Source organism: Staurois parvus, unplaced genomic scaffold, assembly GCF_062004578.1.
Source record: "Staurois parvus isolate SC_StPar_1 unplaced genomic scaffold, SC_StPar_1.0 ptg001107l, whole genome shotgun sequence".
Classification (NCBI taxonomy): Eukaryota; Metazoa; Chordata; class Amphibia; order Anura; family Ranidae; genus Staurois; species Staurois parvus.
In genome coordinates, this window is record NW_028318903.1 from 254,685 (window position 1) to 273,300 (window position 18,616).

Genomic DNA, 18,616 nt, shown 5'->3' on the forward strand with positions numbered 1-18,616 from the left:
GGTGTGGTGGATCCATCCTGCCTTGTATCCACAGTTCAGGCTGGTGGTGGTGTCATGGTGTGGATCCATCCTGCCTTGTATCTATGGTTCAGGCTGGTGGTGGTGGTGTCATGGTGTGGTGGATCCATCCTGCCTTGTATCTATGGTTCAGGCTGGTGGTGGTGGTGTCATGGTGTGGTGGATCCATCCTGCCTTGTATCCACAGTTCAGGCTGGTGGTGGTGTCATGGTGTGGATCCATCCTGCCTTGTATCTATGGTTCAGGCTGGTGGTGGTGGTGTCATGGTGTGGTGGATCTATCCTGCCTTGTATAAACGGTTCAGGCTAATGGTGTGGTGGATCCGTCCTGCCTTGTATCAACAGTTCAGGCTGGTGGTGGTGTCATGGTGTGGGGAAGATTTTCTTGGCATGAACAAGGTGGACCTAATAAAATGGCTGGCGAGTGTAGACTGTTCATGGCTACTCTGATCGTGACTTTGCTGCTTAGAGGGGCCTTTTTCAACTTCTTTAACCCCTGAGGAAAATTTGAAGTCTTGGGGAACCCCGCTAGACTTGATTCTTCCTACAGCTCATGGTACATTAAACTGATCAGTAAGTTGAAGAAAAATTTAAGTAAACAAATACGTAGTGTGGTGTACTTACCATAAACAAAACAATTTTCAGAAATATCTTGAAATGAATAAGCACTGCATAGAAAGGAAGACAGTAAAAACCTGTGATGCCCTGTAACATTAGTGGTCATTGTAGAAGAGTCCCTTTTCATTGGCGGTAAGTGGAAAATCACCCTTTGGGGTCATTGTAGGTAGGAGAGCAATCCACCATTGCTCAAGGAACCCCTGGAAACCTCAGGAGGAACCCTAGGCCTTCCGTTGAACCCTGGTTGAGAAACACCGGCCCAGAGTGTCCATTTTGCTCACAGGAGCTCTTCAGATTGTCATCGGAATGATGGCTGGTGAGGATTTGCTCATACATGGATCGTGTTTTCCATGGTTGACTCCCTCACCCCAATGAAAAACCTATTTTTTTTTTTTTTTTTTTTTGCCTTTTAGAGCAGATATTGATGAGATTTTGTTCTTCAGGTTTTTTTTTTCTTTGGTATCAGAGGTAATGCAAAGGTCCATTTCTTGTAGATATCCGTATTGCTCTTTGTTCAAACATCTTTCTGTATGATGATTCCGTTGCATATACTGTATATGACCTAAGGATCAAATGATTTGCTATGTTTCTTGGGAGGGCTGTGTATTGATGACTGGTCCTGTTTTCTTCATGTTATACTAACTGGCATCCCGTCTGTATCACATGCTGTCCCCAGGTTACAGCCTCGGCTCTGTCTGCGTGGAGTTTTCCCTCGTGGAAGAGGCCGTCGGATGCATGGAAGCCAACAAGGTTGCTTTACCCACCGGTTCAGCGCTGCTGTGGAAGGATGGACAGGAGGGAGGGGGATGAGGGAAAGGGCTTCAGGTGGCACTCGCAGAGGGTTAACAAGTGTGCTGGGGCATCCGTGACTGACACACTTGTGTATCTTTTGTGTGCCACGCACTGAACATGTGTGTGATGGTAGCACGCTGCCTGTATCTGTGGCTGCGGAGTTCTCCATGGCATGCCACCAGGAAACGGCATGGAGTAGAGAGGGAATCCTCAGCTAAAGTGGTGTTAAAGGCCAACTCCAGACTTAATAAATAAAATTCCATTTTATTTATTCAGCATTAGAATGAAGAAATAAAAAAAAAAAAAAAAAAAATCCGCTCACTGCAGTACTCCCCTACTATCCGGCGCTGTCCCCAGCAGACACTCTGTTCAGCAGCGCCACTTCTCTTCTAGGTTGAATGACACCCAGCGTCCTTCAACTCACTTTCTGTAAGTCCAGGCTGTCAGACACTCCTATCGCTCTGCCTGGGCTGATGGGGCTCACATGTCATAGCATGAGCACCATTCTATCTAGCAGTGAGGACCACTTAAAGTGGTATTAAACCCTCTTTTTTTTTTTCACCTTGCCTAATTTATGGGATAATGTTTTGTTAGAGTATTTCCCGAGTCACAAATTGGTTTCATAAAAGCTACTCGCTCCTTATCTCCCAGTACCGCTTCCCTGAACTTCTTGCTGGGTGTAAGTATGTCTCTGACAGCTGGGATACCCCGTCCTCTTCCTGACTCCCCTCCATTCGCAGGTTATGTTACAAGCAGCGCACTGTAAACCTCATATAGAGGTCACATGTCCCATAATCCTTGGCACCGTGAAAACCAAGCGCATGCATGCCCAGTGTAGAGTTTCTGCTGGTGTCTTTGTCTCCACAGCAATTTTTGGAGCTACCCCTTCCCTGGAGGAGCTGGGGGAGTGGCCTACCTTCCTAAGCCTAGAATCTGCCTGTTCGTGTTGGCGCACAGAGCGTCAGCACTTCAGGTTGCAATCTGGAGCGCACTCATGAGTGTGTCTACAGCGGGTCTCCGGAGGGACCCTGCAGGGCAACCTAGCCACCCTAAGGCTTGATTCGCACAGGCTTCAGCTTGTGTAAGAGCAGTGTGTACAACAAGCTTTGACGAAGCATTTGCAGAGCTTTCAGCGAGCTTTGTTGAAGCTTTTAAAGTACCATTCAGTTCCTGTTTGTAATTGTTGACCACAGATCCTAATGTGAGGGCTGATTGCCACTTTAAGCAAGCTGCTAGCAGACTTTCAAGAACTGCTGTCGCCTGCCAATAGCTTGTTAAAGTGGCAATTAGAGGCATGGTGAAGTAATTTTTTGTCACAATTTTTTGGAAATGAAGAAAGCAAATAAAATATTTTTTTTTCACATTTTTTAAATACTGTAACCAGTGCAGCACAGCCTCATCATATGACTGGTGTGGCTGGTAGCAGGCATACTGGATGGTGGCAGTATGTGTGTAAAAAAAAAAAAGAAAAGAAAACATCTTTAAAACCTTTTTTTTTCTATTTTTACTTTTTTTTCTATTTTTACTTTTTTCAATTTTTTTTTCTGTTTTTACTTTTTCTTTTTTTTCTTTTTTTTTCTTTTTTTTTCTATTTTTTTATTTTTTTTTTTACATCCTGTCATCAGAGTAACTCCGTGTCACCATAGTTGACACTGCACTGCTCTGTAAGGGCTCGTTCACACTTGACTTTATTTCTAACTCTTGCCAAACGCCATATATCGTTTGACAAGCGTTAGGCGTTTGTGAAGCGTTTTTTATTGCTCCGCAAACGCTCCAAAAACACCCTATGCGCGGTTTTGTGGCGTTTGCCATGTGTTAAAACCGCACCAAAAAAGCCTATAATGAAGTTTAAATGGTGTTAACGCTCCGCAAACGCCTCGCAACTGCACCGCGAATGCAGGCCAGGCGTTTGCGGAGCTGCGCCATGGACTTGAATGGGAGGCTTCAACTTCTTCTGACTCTACCAGAGGCGAACGTGTGAACAGCTTTGTGTGCTGCCATGTGCAGAATTTTCAGAGGCGTTTGAGAAGCATTAAAAACGCTTCCCAAACGCCTGTCTGTCACCTGCTGACAGAGCTAGTGTGAACGTAGCCTAAGGGAGGTGATCAGGGATTTATTTTTTTGCATTGTTATTGCTCATACAGTGATGGTCCTGTGTAAGCAATAGTTTTAGCTGTCATGAGTGGGTTGACCATTTATGAACAGCTTGCTTATGGTTGTGATCTGTGACTGACTCAGCTAATCACATGGTAAAGGTAGCCAGGTACCATGTGATTGCATTGGGTCAATCACAGATCACAACAGTAAGCAAGCTGTTCAAGAACGGAAAGCCATTCATGACAGGTGGTTTCCATTATCACGTGATGGCTATGACCAATCAGAGCCATCGCATGATACCTGGTTACCAGATACCGGTAACTAATCCGCTGTGTCCGATGGACACAATGGTCACAGGAGGACTGCGTGCCTAGCCCAGAAGAGGCTCGGTCACTTATTTATACATGACTGAGCATGCTCGTGCACCTCAGTGTATGTACTGTGGTGGGGTGGCAAGTGGTTAAAAACTTCAGCCAAGCTCGCTGAAAGCCCGGCAAATGCTTTGTCAAAGCTTGCTGTTCTGACTGCTCTGATATAAACTGAAGTCCATGTGAAAGAGGCCTTAAATGGAGACGGAGGACAGAGAAACCTTGAAGAGAAATTTCAGAAAAGTGACGGGAAGCACAGTAAGGGAAGAGGATTGCTGCTCTAGCGCACTTTTTAAATGGAGGGTTTAATATCACTTTAATACTAAAAAAAGGACCCCCACCCCTCACATGTTCGGCTGGAAGAAACTTGCATTTAGGGTATGTATATTGATTTTTTTTCTTTTTTTTTGTGGTTGAGGGTGGGGGGCAGAACGCTGGAGTTGACCTTTAATATAGGTGCAGGGAAGAAAAAAAAGATCTTTAGAACAATCCAGTCTTCTTTTTACTAATAACTGCCGATCTTGTGGAGCAATGTGTCACATGGCCGATGGGGATCGGAATCATACTGTCCGCCATTGCTCTGTGGTAGATTGATGCCGTAAGAGGCATTGAGCGCAAAGCTGGAACCATTTCCTTTGCGCAGCAAAGATCCAGTCACTTCAACACCACCTTCTGCATTCTGGTGGCTGAAAGTTTTCTCGATTTCTATAGATATTCTTTCAGGGCTATACAATATGATCAAGGCTATGTAATATCTTCTCTCCAACAAAACTACACCTCAGAATCCTAGAACTGCCAGTAATTCTGTGAAAGGGATGGCAAATTCTGTATCACAGTCTTTCCAGCACAGAAACCTAAAAATCAGATATACACCCCATAATATCAAAGCTGAAAAAAAAAATTCCCTACGGCTTTAGTGAAATCGCTTACCTGTAGTGAAGTATGTCTCTGACAGCTGGGATGCCCCGTCCTCTTCCTGACTTGCCCCCATTCACAGATTGTGCTACAAGCAATGTAATCATCAGAGGAACTTCTATGGAGAATAGAAGGTGTCCCCCCCCCCCCCCCCCCCCCCCCCCCGCCAGATCATCTGTATGGCTGTTTTGCCTGAAGATGTTAATGATTAGCAGACTGGAAGTTCAGAACCTGGAGGAGGACTGGGCATCCATTCACAGAAGACTTCCCCGGGATCCAGCCGCCTGCACAACGTGGGACATACTTCATAACAGAAAAGTGCAGGCAGCTGGATTCTGGAGTAATCTTCTGTGTCACATTGCAAACGTCTCATAGGTTTACCTCCTAAGGCACTGCGGTTACAGCTTTTAGTTTTAGTGTACCCGCACTACTCGGTCACATGATCATAGCGGTACATCCTCCACTACATGGCGCTCTGCGTGTCTGAAAGGTTTGGAATTGCTGATAAATAGAAGTTGAAGTGTTATGCCACAAGCTGCATGGTTCATAGGGAGGGCAGTTACCATTGTACAGGTCTGCGTGGTTGTAGAGAGGCGCAGGAAATGCTGGGGAACTTGCTGTAGAAGAAGACACACGGGGGTTAAGAAGGACTTAAAATGCATTAAACCATAATAGGCTCCCTCTCCACTATAGATCCCACCCCCACCCTCTTTCTCTCCCTCTTTTCTCCTTTCTCTGCCCCTCTTTCTCCCCATTCCCTCTGCCTCTCTCCACCCCTGTCTGGTCCTACCATCTTTTTCCTTTCTGTCCACCACCCCTTTCACCTTCTCTTCCCCTTTTCCGGGCCTTTCCCATTTTCCTCTTTTCCCCCTTTCTCTTTTCCCCTTTCCCTTTTCCCTTTTCCCCCTTTCCCTTTTCCCAGGGAACCCTTTTCCCCCTTTCCCTTTCCCCTTTCCCTTTTCCCCCTTTCCCTTTTTCCCTCTCCTTTTTCCCTTTCTTCCCCCCTTTTCCCCTCTCCCCCCTTTTCCCCTCTCCCCCCTTTTCCCCTCTCCCCCCTCTTCTCCTCTCCCCCCTCTCCCCCCTCTTCCCCTCTCCCCCCTCTTCCCCTCTCCCCCCTCTTCCCCTCTCCCCCCTCTTCCCCTCTCCCCCCTCTTCCCCTCTCCCCCTTTCCCCTCCATCCTCCTTCCCTATAATTTTTTTTTTCTCATATTTTCTCCTCCTCCTCTGTCTCCTCTCACAACATTTTTTCTGCTCTCCTCTCCCACTTTCTACCTCTTCTCTTTCTCCCTCCCCCACCTCTCTCTTCCACTTTTTTTTCTCCTTCTCCCCCTTCCACTCACACACTTGCCCCCCCCCCCATATTCTCCTCTGCCTCTTTTCGCCTCCATCTTCCCTTTATCTTTTCTTCCTCCTCCGCCTTTCTTTTTTCTCTTCTTCATCTCTTCTCCTAGCCCATCTTTCTTACCTATCTTTTCTCCTCTTCGTAGTACCCCCCCCCCCACACACACAATCTTCTCCTTCCTCGCCCCTCTTTCTCCTCTCCCTTCTTCCTGTCTTTCCCACTCTTTTTATCCTCTTTGCCCCACTTTATTTCTCACCTCTTTTCTCCTCCCCCGCTTCCCCACCCCCCTTTTTTTCCGCTCTTCGTCTTTTTTTTTTTTTTTCCTCCATCTTCTTTTTCCTCCTCTCTCCCCCACTCTTTTCTCTTCTTTGCCCACTTTTTCTCCCGTCTTTTCTTCTCTCCCTCTTTCCCCCTTCCGAGACTCCCCCTTCCTTTTTCTCCTCTCCCACTCTCTTTTCTTTCTCACTTTTCTCCTCATCCTCCTATATCTCTCCCCCTCCCTTTCTTTCCCTTCTCTATCTTTTCTCCTTTCCACTTTTTTTTTTCTTTTTCCCTCCTTTCTCCCTCCCCCTCCTTTTTTTCCTTCTTTCTTTTCTACAAAATAGTATTCCTTTATAGCATTAGCTAAATTATTTCGATCTGCCTTGATATCGCTTCTCGGTAATGCCGTGTAGAACCCAGACTTATGCTGACCATACGCAGCTCGCTTTTCAGACAATTTTTGCCAAATCAGCCGAAAGTCAAGCTGCCGGTGTCCCTATTGGCACCATCCAGCATGACCAACTTCAGCTGAAAAATCAAAGAAGACGGATGGAAATTTGTCAGCTCACAGGTGACTGCGTCCAATCAGATCCAATTACTGTTCGCGGTTTCAGACAGCCGTAGGTGTCAATGGCTCTGTATGCAATAGTCGAAGGGGAAGACGCTGTTTAGCTTGAAGGGTGGAATCTAGTGCTTTCTCATGTTGATCTCGCGGGTCTGAACAAGAAAAATGTTAATGTGTATGCTGTCAGTCTATTGCAGGAAATGCCATAGAATGGAAGAGTCCAGACTGACCACTTCATGGTCCATTCAGCAGACTAGGGCAAGGATGGTGACCAAGCCATGTTGGTTATCTGTAGTGTAGAGAAGTGAGATCACTGAGCTAGTTGTGTTGCTTATGAAGCATACAACCACAAGAATGGCTAAACTGAGCTACAAGTATTTGTGCAGATAATACATTTATTATATTGGGGTATGAAGCTGTCCAGAATTCTTGGTTCTGCCTTCGCCTCCGCCACACCACTATCATCACTCAAGTGAGCTAGATGTCTTGCCCAGGGATGTAAAACCAAAAGCAGCGCTTGCGAGAAGCACCCCAAAAACAAGTAGATCTGACCTACAATGCACCTTTTTCTCTTTAGGTGTCTTTCCAGATGGCTGCTATGTGCACATTTTCTTGTGTGGCGCAACGTCTGTCATTGTCCAGTTATATATGATTGTGGTGGCATCTGTGGAGGTGGTGCAGTAATCAAACCTCATCTTTCTGAACAAGAGGAGAGCCATTACCTATTCAGAACATATACAGAGCATCCAGAAAGTATTCCCAGCGCTTAACTTTTGCCACATTTTGTCATGTTACGGCCTTATTCCAAAATGGATTGAATTCATTTTATTCCTCCACATTCTACAAACAATACCCCATAATGACAATGTGGAAGAAGTTCATTTTGAAATCTTTGCAATTTCTTAAAAATATAAAACAAAAAAAAAACTCCATGTACATAAGTATTCACAGCCTTTGCTCCATACTTTGTTGAAGCCCCTTTAGCACCAATTACAGCCTCAAGTTGTTTGGAGTATGATGCTACAAGCTTGGCACACCTATTTTTGGTCAATTTCTCCCGTTCTTCGCAGGACCTCTCAAGCTCCATCAGGTTGGATGGGGAGAATCAGTGCACAGCCATTTTCAGATCTCTCCAGAGTTGTTCAATCGGGTTCAAGTCTGGGCTTTGGCTGGGCCACTCTAGAACATTCACAGAGTTGGCCCGTAGCCACTCCTTTGTTATGTGGGCTGTGTGCTTAGGGTCGTCGTCCTGTTGAAAGATGAACCATCGCCCCAGTCTAAGGTCCAGAGCGCTCTGGAGCAGGTTTTCATCAAGAATGTCTCTGTACATTGCTGCATTCATCTTTCCTTCAATCCTGACTAGTCTCCCGGTTCCTGCCGCTGAAAAACATCCCCACAGCATGCTGCCACCACCATGCTTCACTGTAGGGATGGTATTGGCCAGGTGGTGAGCGGTGCCTGGTTTAGTCCAGACATGATGCTTGGCATCCAGGCCAAAGAGTTCAATCTTTGTTTCATCAGACCAGAGTTTTGTTTCTCATGGTCTGAGAGTCCCTCAGGTGCCCTTTGGCAAACTCCAGGCAGGCTGCCATTTGCCTTTTACTGAGGAGTGGCTTCCGTCTGGCCACTCTACCATACAGGCCTGATTGGTGGAGTGCTGCAGAGATGGTTGTTCTTCTGGAAGGCTCTCTTCTCTCCACAGAGAAACACTGGAGTTCTTTCAGAGTGACCATCGGGTGCTTGGTTACCTCCCTGGCTAAGGCCCTTCTTCTTCTTCGATCACTCATTTTAGCCAGGTGACCCACTCTAGGAAGATTCCTGGTGGTTCCAAACTTCTTCCATTTACGGATGATGGAGGCCGCTGTGCTCATTGGGACCTTCAATGCTGCAGAAATTTTTCTGCACCCATCTGTGCCTTGATACAATCCTGTCTCGGAGATCTACGAACAATTCCTTGGACTTCATGGCTTGGTTTGTGCTCTGACACGCACTGTTACCTGTGGAACCTTCTATAGACAGGTTTATGCATTCCCTAATCATGTCCAATCAACTGAATTTCTCACAGGTGGACTCCAATCAAGTTGTGGAAACATCTCAAGGGTGATCAGTGGGAGTAGGATGCACCAATGCTCAATTGTGAGTGTAACAAATTGCAAAGATTTAAAAACTTAACTGCTTTGACACTGTCATTATGGGGTATTGTTTGTGGAATGTTGAGCAAAAAAATGAATTCTATCCATTTTGGAATAAGACTGTAACATAACAAAATGTGGCAAAAGTTAAGCGCTGTGAATACTTTCTGGATACACTGTAGGAACCATAGTGGAGGACGACATTGCATGCTGTAAGAAATGCCATCATGGTTTCTTTGTGCATTCTTTGTTTCCAATCAGCATTATTTTTCTCATTCTTTATCCTGCAGTGTGCAGTATAATAGTTGGAAGGCTCCCTGTGGTGTGTATAGGGAGAGGTAGTACGGAGAGCTCAATTACTCCATAGTTACCTGTGATTCCTGGTGGGTGTAGTGCTGAGAGCTCTACCAGAGGGATTTCTCTCCAGCCCTTTGTCCTGAAATACCTTCTAGAGAACTTTTCTTTGGAATGAAGGTCTGTGTGTCATTGAACATCGATGGAGAAAAAATTGAGCTGAAAATCTGAAGACACATTATTCTTCAGTAATTGTCTACAGCTCATCATCCTCAACCAGCGTTTTATGGAATCCTAGGGTTGCTCTAGGGAAGCCCTTCTCAACTTTTAAAAACAGAGGAACCCTATAAAAATGGCCTTTTAGTTTTAAGGAACCCCTTCTTAAAATTACTATATCTACAGCTCATGATACATTAGCCTGATGGTCAGTGAGAAGAATGTGTTCCTTACACCTGTGGTCTTTGGGAAGAATTGCCCCCTTACAGATAACTTGAAAGGTCAATGATGTCAGTGAAACCTTATGAAAGGCAGAAATTGCTCATAGCTCAAGGAACCGCTAGCAGCTTCTGAACGAACCCTTGGGTTTCATGGAACCCTGGTTGAGAAACCCTGCTCTAGAGGTTGCCAGGGAGGGTTCCTTGAGCTGTGGCTAAATGATCTTCCGTTTGATGGTGCCATCATAGATCTAGGTCCATTACCACTTGGCAGATCCAGTAGCAGGACAACAATGATCTTCAAAGGTTTCATGCTAGCCATCACTGTAAGGGGAACATTCTTTCCACTGGCCACCAATGTATGGGTCATTCTTCTCAATGACCACCATTGTAAGAGGCACCTTCCTAATGACTCCCAATGGATTAATCTTAGCAGGGGTTCCCTGAGATGTAAAAATTAATTCAAGGGTTCTTCTGAGGTATAAAAGTTGAGAGAGACTGGTCTAGAGACTGTCAGGTGCTGTACAGTTTGTCTTCACTGATTGGTGACTGTTACAGATGTATTCATCATTAACAGTTTGCGTGATCCTAAGAGGTTATCTTCAGTGATTTTTAATCTGTCTTATTCCATATTCATGTTGTGCCCTGTCACCTCTGTTGTCTATATCTGTATATTTCCATTGGATGATTCTGGAGCTGGCCCTGGTTGTGATTGGTACATTTGTCATTTTTGCCTGGTAGGGATGGCATCAATTGCTGTGACACTGGGTGACTTTTGTATCTGCACCAACCCAGTGCAAGTTGTATTCTCTTTCCAGTGTTTGGTGGATTGTACATTTTATGGGTGGGTGTAACTTGCATGTTCTTCTAATTGGGACATCAGGTTGAACTAATAGGTGAGAGGTGAAGGTCTCTGAATGAATGACGTGGCTGTGTGGGCAGAGCCTTAAAAGTCACACCAATTTTAAATCTTCACAGCTGCTGTAGAGTAGAACTCCTACAAGCTGTCAGAGAGGGGTTGTTTTGCGCTTGGGTGGTTCACGTGACACCATGTTACATGTTAAGCCCTACATTTGGATTCTACATGGTCCTAAAACTGGACTTAAAGTGCTAAATACTTTGCTTTTAATTCAGTCCAGTATCTACTGCCTTCAAGCCTTGATTAAGGGATCTTCTGGCCCCTTTCTTTGTGAGTGTCTTTTAATCTGATTTTATATTAGAATTCATATTCTAGATCAATTCTTTTTGGCACTTCAGTCTCAGGTCCATTTAGTTACAAGTCAAGGAAACTGGAAATTTATGGTATGAAAAAGCTGCCAACCCAGAATCCACTCCTACTCTGTCCAGATACCACTGCAATTCTTATACCAGTGGGACAACATTGGAGTTCAGGAGCTGCACTACTTTTATCACTATGTGTTCTTACTGGAGAGATTCATCTCCTATTTGTCCTAGTTACCATTGTCTAAAAAGGAAGGAAGTGATTGGAAAACCAAACTTATAGTTTTCACCTGCGAATGTTTTAGTGGGGAAACTTGTTCTAGTTTAAGCTGCCGAGTGGATTTTCCCCTCACTTCAGATCAGTGGTACTCCACCACCAGGCCTTGACTTCCCTTGCCTCCAGCCAGGTGCAGATCCCTTAACCCACGACAGTGCGTTCAAGCTCCCATAGTGTCCTCCAACCTCCCACAGTGCAACCTAGCCTCCCACAGTGCCCCCCAATCTGCTGCAGAGCCTCCAGTCCTTCACCCCCAGCAGTGCCCCCCACAGCTTCCTCCAGAAACCTCATCTACATTTTCATTAAGTCTGTTGTAGACTCTCCTAACTCACTCCACAACCACCAGGCTTTGACCTCCCTTGCCTCCAGCCAGGTGCAGATCCCTTAACCTACCACAGTGCCTTCCACCTCCCATTGTGTCCTTCAACCTTCATAGGGGCCAAAAATGCCCCCTAGTCTGCGGCAGAACCTCCAGTCCTTCACCCTCCAACAGTGCCCTTCCAGAAACCTCATCCCCTACATGGCCACCAAATCTGCTGTAGACTTTCCTGACTCACTCCACAACCACAAGTACTTGACCTCCCTTGTCTCCAGTGAGGTGCAGATCCCTTAACCTACCACAGTGCCTTCTAGCTTCCATAGTGCTACCCAGCCTCCCACAGCTCCCCCTAGTCTGCTGCAGAGCTTCCAGCCCTTCATAGTGCCCCCCACAGCTTCCTGCAGAAACCTCATCCTCTACATGGCCTCCAATCTGTAGACTCTCCTTACCCACTCCCCAGCCCCTTTCCCCCAATCCCAGTGACACCCAGGGCCTCCCGGCATTTCAATACATATTTTGTATTCCTATATTTTTGTGTGAGTACAGACTTTATTTTTTTTGCTGTTGGGGCATGGAAGTTTTTGGAAGAATTTACTAAGCCTTGGTTTTATAAAGGTTAAGAACCACTGATTTAGAGAATTGAGAAGCCATATAACGAGTGTATTAAGATTTCATTGGACACCTGACAGCTTTCTGCAAGTGATTAAAGTGGTTGTAAACCCTCACCCTAGGTTCACATCTGTGCGGGTGGTGCCGCTGCGGATCTGCACAAAAATCTGTGCAGCTGCATCACCCGCACAGAATTGCGGACCTGAGGGCGGGGGCCATTAGTTCTAATGGCACGCCGCCCGCACTGGGAAATGCAACCGTACTGGGAACTGAGGTTCCCGTGCGGGCTGCATTTTCCAAAGAAGTGTAGGGACTTCTTTCCCTGCGTGTCACGGGCACGGGAGTCCATTCAAATGCACGCCCCCATAGGTGTGAACCGGGGGTCACAGTATACTCAGTGAAGTGAGTGGCCTCAGATGTTACACAGATGAAACAAATCCTTCTTACAGCTGGTATAGAAAAAGTATCGCCTCCCTTTAAAATATTCACACTTTGTTTCTTTGCAGCCTGAAATTAAGACACACAGTTTTTGTTTTATCCAGCTGTATTTACTCAGTGCAACTTATAACATCCAAGTGAAAGATATGACACCAACATGTCAGAAAAAAACAGAATTACTGAGTCAGAAAAGAGATCATCCCCTTGTGTCAGTATTTTGTTGAACTACCTTTTGCTTTAATTCCAGCCTTTAGTCTGTTGGGATGTCTCTGCTTACTTTGCAATATTTGCCTGCTCTTTTTTGCAGAATGACTCAAATTCGGGTCAATTTCATGGTGACCGCTTGTGGACTGCAGTCTTCAAGTCATTCCCCAGATTTTCAATGGGGTTTAAGTCTGGACTCTGACTAGGTCATGCAGGGACATTCACCACCTCCTCCAACCACTGGGGGGGTCATATTTACGGTGTGCTTTGGCTCATCCCCATGTTGGAAGATAAACCTTCTTCCCATTGACAACTTTCTGGCAGAGGGCAGCAGATTTTCCTCCAGAATGTGACGGGATTTTGCCCCATCCATTTTCCTTCTATCCTGCCAAGTGCTCCAGTCCCTGCTGCAGAGAAACCCCCCCATAACAGGATATTCCCCCCTTATGCTGTACTGTAGGAATGGTGGGATTTGGATGGTGAGTTGGTTTGGATTTCTACCAGACATATTGTTTAGTGTTGAGGCCAAACCATTCCATTTCAGTCTCATCTGACCAGAACACCTTTTTCCATGTGACCTCAGAATCTTCAAAGTGCGTTTTAGCAAAGCTCAGTGGTGATCGCATGTGGCCTTTCTTGAGGAGCGGGTTTTTTCTTGCACCCCTCCCATACAAGCCACATTTGTGGAGGATTTGTGATCTTGGTGTCACATGCACACAATGACCGCTCTTTGTCATCCAATTCCTGACACTGCTTCAGAGTTGCTGTAGGCCTCTTGGTAACCTCTCTGACCAGTTTCCTTCATGCAGTATGGAGCGACGTCCTGATCCAGGGAGGGTCTGTGTTGTACCAAATACCTTCCACTTCATAATAGGCTTCGCTCTGCTTCTAGGTATTGATAAAACGTTTTAAATATTTTGGCATCCATCTCCTGACTTGTGCCTGTCCACAACTCTATCCCAGAGATCCCGGTGACAGTGCCTTTCCACCCATAGTGGATTGTTTGCTTATGTTGCACTATCGGACTGAAAAGCTCCAGGAAAGCTCTTTTCATGCTGAGCCAATCAAAATGACCCCAGCTGATCACAGTTGATAGTCAAATGGTTTTCTGTGCCATTGAGGTGATTAGTTACATCTGATTGAGTTTACAAGTCATTTTTAGGAAGTGAGGTTATCCTTTTTCCAACTCGAATAATGTGTTTTTTATTTTATTTTTCTGACATGTTGGTGTTATATCTTTCACTTGGATGTTATACATTGCACTGAATAAATACAGCAGGATAAAACTAAAACTTAATTTCAGGCTGAAAAGCAACAAAATGTGATTATTTTAAAGGTGGGTGATTCTTTTCTGTACCCACTGTAAGTTGTACCTGTTTATCTGCAGTGTTCTCTTCTCTACATCTGTTCAAAGTCCAGATTTATAAAGCGTTTCCAAGAGTTCAGAATAAAAGGGGTTGGAGAGCTGAGTACACACTGCATGGCTCAGTGAGGAGAGTTCTGAGAGCTGATTGGGGGAAAGAGACAACCCCCCACTTCCACACAGGAGCTGAGGCTGTGAATCATAGACTGTGCGCTGGAGCTCCCTCCCCTGTCACCTCTTTTCTCTTGGTGTCAGGAAAACTTGCCAGAAGTGACTCATGCTATAATAGCAGAGGAACAAAGAAGCAGACAGAAATTACACTTAGTGCTCTGGTTTGAGACAAGCACACACTCTAGCGGGATATGCTTTGTTCGTATTTCATGTCTTAAGGTTTACAACCGCTTTGAAGTGATCGGAAAAGTTTGCAAATGTTATTTCTAGTTACTAATACCTACGTGCCCATTCTTGCTCTGTATTCTTGTGTCCCAGTTACCTGGTGATCCTGCCAGCAGCTTCAAATTCCTTTCTGTTGACAACAAGATGACCCATTTACTTCCTTGGTGTCAGGCCATCCTGCACTTTTGCAGTATTGGTGTACAGGATGCTGTACAAACGTAAGGCGCAAAGTAGGCTGCCTGTGATTATACAGGCAGATGCCTCCTGGCCCTCCCCTTAGCTGGTGATGGCTCAGTTTGAGGCTCCACCCACAGCGTCGGAGCTTGGGGTAGAAGAACGCACACTGCTGTTATAATTAGAGGCAGACACGCCTCCTGGCCCACCCCTTAGCTGGTGATGGGTCAGTTTGAGGCTTCACCTACAGCATTGGAGATTGGGGTAGAAGAGCGCACACTGCTGTCATAATTATACAGGCAGACACGCCTCCTGACCCGCCCCTTAGCTTTCTGTTGACTACTGTGATTTGAGGCTCCACCCACAGCGCCGGAGCTTGGGATAGAAGAACGCACACTGCTGTCATCATTAGAGGCAGACACGCCTTCTGAGCCCCCACCCCTTAGCTGGTGATGGGTCAATTTGAGGCTCCACCCACAGCTTCGGAGCTTTTGGTACAAGAGCGCACACTGCTGTCATAATTATACAGGCAGACACGCCTCCTGGTCCGCCCCTTAGCTGGCTATTAACCGTTGCGATTTGAGGCTCCACCCACAGCCTTGGAGCTTGTGTTAGAAGAGCGCACACTGCTGTCGTCATAATCAGGGGCGGACTGACAACTCATGGGGCCCCCGGGCAATAGGGGATCATGGGGCCCCTGTGTCCTTGCCCAGATTCAAAGCACACCCAAAAAAGCCTATAATAGGTACCTGGGGCATTTCATGGGGCCCCCTACTGACCCCGGGCCCTCGGGCACTGCTCGAATGGTCAGTCCGCCCCTGATCATAATTATGCAGTCAGACGCCTCCTGACCCACCCCTTAGCCGGCTATTGACAACTGTGATTTGAGGCTCCGCCCACAGCCTTGGAGCTTGGGTTAGAAGAGCGCACACTGCTGTCGTGATTATATAGGCAGACATGCCCCTTAGGTGGTTAATGACCATGGCAATTTGAAGCTCCACAGCCTTTGCGGCTAGAGGTAGAATGACGGACATGTGACCCCCTCGTAAAATCAAATGAGAGGTTTTATTATTATTTTTGGACACTTTTGGCTAAATGCCATGCTTGGCCGATGCTTGAGCATTGCCCTCGTGTGCGGCATAAATTAGGTTTACTGATGCTTTACAGTACTTGGCCACATTTTATATTTATTATTAAAAAATTTGTATAATTTATTTTTAGTTCTGAAAATATATTTTAAAATATTCCGTCATTTTGTAGTTTCTGAAACTTCAGGTTTTGCACAAGGAAAGTTTGTCTCCATCTTCTTTTTTTTTTTTTTTTTTTTTTTTTTTTTTTAATTTTTAAACCAGCAGAGTTTGGCCAGTCATGACCCTCTCAGACTGTCCGGTTTCATAGTCCAGTTTGTTTTGGCTGCTGTGTTGGGTTTGCATGGTTGAACCCCACAGCTGGCACTCATCTTGCTGGCCGGTATCTGCAATGTCGCTTTGTGTTGTTGTTTCAGGGCGTTCTACATTTTAGAGGGAAAAAAGTCAACCTGAAATATATTCCAAATTCCGACCGATGGGCGTGTCTTCAGGTGAGTAATCATTCTTTGTGGATAACGGAACTCGCCGAAACGTGGCTGGCTTTGTGATCCGTGCTTTCTCTCCCGCAGTGTAACGCTGTCAACGTGTTGTCCAAAGAACGATGCTGGCAGTGCAGTGCGCTGAGGGCCGGTGAGTGACCGCTGCTTTGTCTTTATGGGGACCATTTACGACGGATAAAATGCCATAATCATCACAATGATGACAAATCACGGCTTGAACTATCTTGCTTTGCATGGAATGAGTCTATCTCATATATTAGTTACATCTTTTAAGTTGCAGCACTGAAATAAATGAACTTTTGCACCATATTCTCATTTTTCGAGTTTCACCTGTATACGATTTGAAAGCCACTGATGAATGAGGCTCCTTTCCCCTGGAGCATGTTGGCATTGTGAGAGTCTTTTTTGTTTGTTTTTTTTATCAGAGAGGCAACTGTTTTGGGGGTTGAGGGTGTCCACTTGGGGTAGGGAATGCGCTAAATATGGGTGTAACCTTAAAAATTCTGACAGTTTTCCATATTTCTGCTCTGTTTTGTCTAAGGCGTTGTTCACATGGGGCGTACTAATAGCGCAGCCAGTTCAGGGACACCTGCACCCACATGGATGTCATATTGGCAGCAGCGGCTGTGTCCGTGCAGATGTTGTGTCCTAATTGATATCTATAGGACAGCCTGAATGGGGGTGCATGGAACACCTGAGCATCCCCATGGGGGGTAAAAGCAGCCCTTGCACAGACACACGTTATACTACACCATGTGTGAACAAGGCCTAAGAACTAATGCCGGCCATAGGTCGAAAATTGGCCGATTTTCGCACCCTTAGTGGGTTAATTGGTCGGCCATTTTTTGGCACAATTTTTTTTATCGGTAAAGTTGGAAAAAAATCTGCCGATTTTGCCAATAGGCCGATTTTCCCGGCAATGATGGGCAAATCGGCCGATCATTTTACTGATAAAAAATCTGCGCATGAGCCGTGACCTGCAAGAAGAAGAAAAAGAATTCCAGTCCGCTATTATATTTTATATAAAAAGCCTTGCGGTTGCAACAATGTATCTATTTGTATCAGAATAAAACCATCTGTATCCGAAGTGATACAAATGGATACATTGTTGCAACCGCAATACTTTTTCATGTCAAATATAATAGCGGAGCTCTCTGCAGGGACAGAAGTAATTAAATGCCGGCCGTAGATGGGACGAAAATTTTTTTTTGTTTTTTCTACCATTGGTGGTAACGTCGGCCCATTGAACGACCGATTTTTCTTTTTTTTTTTTTTTTTTTTTTTTTTTTTTTTAAACGTCCGGTTTTCGACCCGTCTATGGTCTGCATGAGATCATCCAAATCTATTTGCAGATAACTTCCAATGTTTCGGTGTTTTACTTCCTGGAGATCTTACATATAATTTATACACTAAAACAGGCGAATTCTCCATCTTGCTTTCTCCCCGTGTCTCCTCCTGCAGGTACTGACCATCTGTCTATCAGAGACGCCCATAAAGAACCCAAAACCCCACCCAGCCTGTCCTCCACGCCACAGCGCAGCAAAAAGCGCAAGTCCAAACGCAGTCCTCCTGGTCGCAGCCCAGACCGCTGGAAGGATAAGACCCCGCCTAGGGAAAGGAGCCCCCCGCCGAAGACCAGCAAGGGAGCGAAGAAGACCGACTCTGAGAGCGCAAGTGAGTGGAATGATCCTGAAAGTGCTGAGGGCTGTTCTCACAGTCATTCGCACTTTTCTTGTTTTTAGCAGTATACATTGTGGTGAAACATCTGCGCGAGAATTGGGTCCTTCATGACTCCCAATCAGAAGTCACTGGCTGCTGGCAGAATCCTCCTGGAGGACGAGAGGTGAACTAAACTTTGTTTTATCTCTTTGCAGCCGTCATCATCAGGGGGATCTGTGTGAACACTTCTCCAGACAGTGTGGTGAAAGCTCTCCAGCCTTACGTACAGTTGTCTCCGAGTAATGTCCGCATCATGAAGAATCGGAAGAGCAACCATCGGGGATTTGGCTTTATAGACCTTAAAAATCACAAGGTGAGATGTGTTCTGCGTGTCGCTGAGGAGCAGGCGGCTCACCCTGCCTTCAGCCTGCTATGTGAAGGTGGGTGCAGAGGGATGTTACATAACAGGATTATCTCAGGCCTTTCTTGAGGCGATGTTATTTAAAGAGATGCCATCTCCCAGCCCACGCAGA

At 45.7% G+C, this 18,616-nt stretch overlaps 1 protein-coding gene across 1 annotated transcript in view; it reads left to right on the plus strand.

Moving 5' to 3' along the window:
- The window catches only part of LOC149440247 (uncharacterized), a gene marked incomplete at its 3' end in the record, with an annotated part of 47,863 nt that extends 29,340 nt beyond the window's left edge, over positions 1-18,523 (plus strand). Inside the window, exons 6-10 of the mRNA XM_089658867.1 lie at positions 1,312-1,385; positions 16,341-16,415; positions 16,494-16,554; positions 17,886-18,098; positions 18,299-18,523. Of these exons, the coding sequence (XP_089514993.1) occupies positions 1,312-1,385; positions 16,341-16,415; positions 16,494-16,554; positions 17,886-18,098; positions 18,299-18,523 (648 nt within the window). The remainder of the gene's footprint in view (positions 1-1,311; positions 1,386-16,340; positions 16,416-16,493; positions 16,555-17,885; positions 18,099-18,298) is intronic.
- Positions 18,524-18,616: the final 93 nt, after the last annotated feature.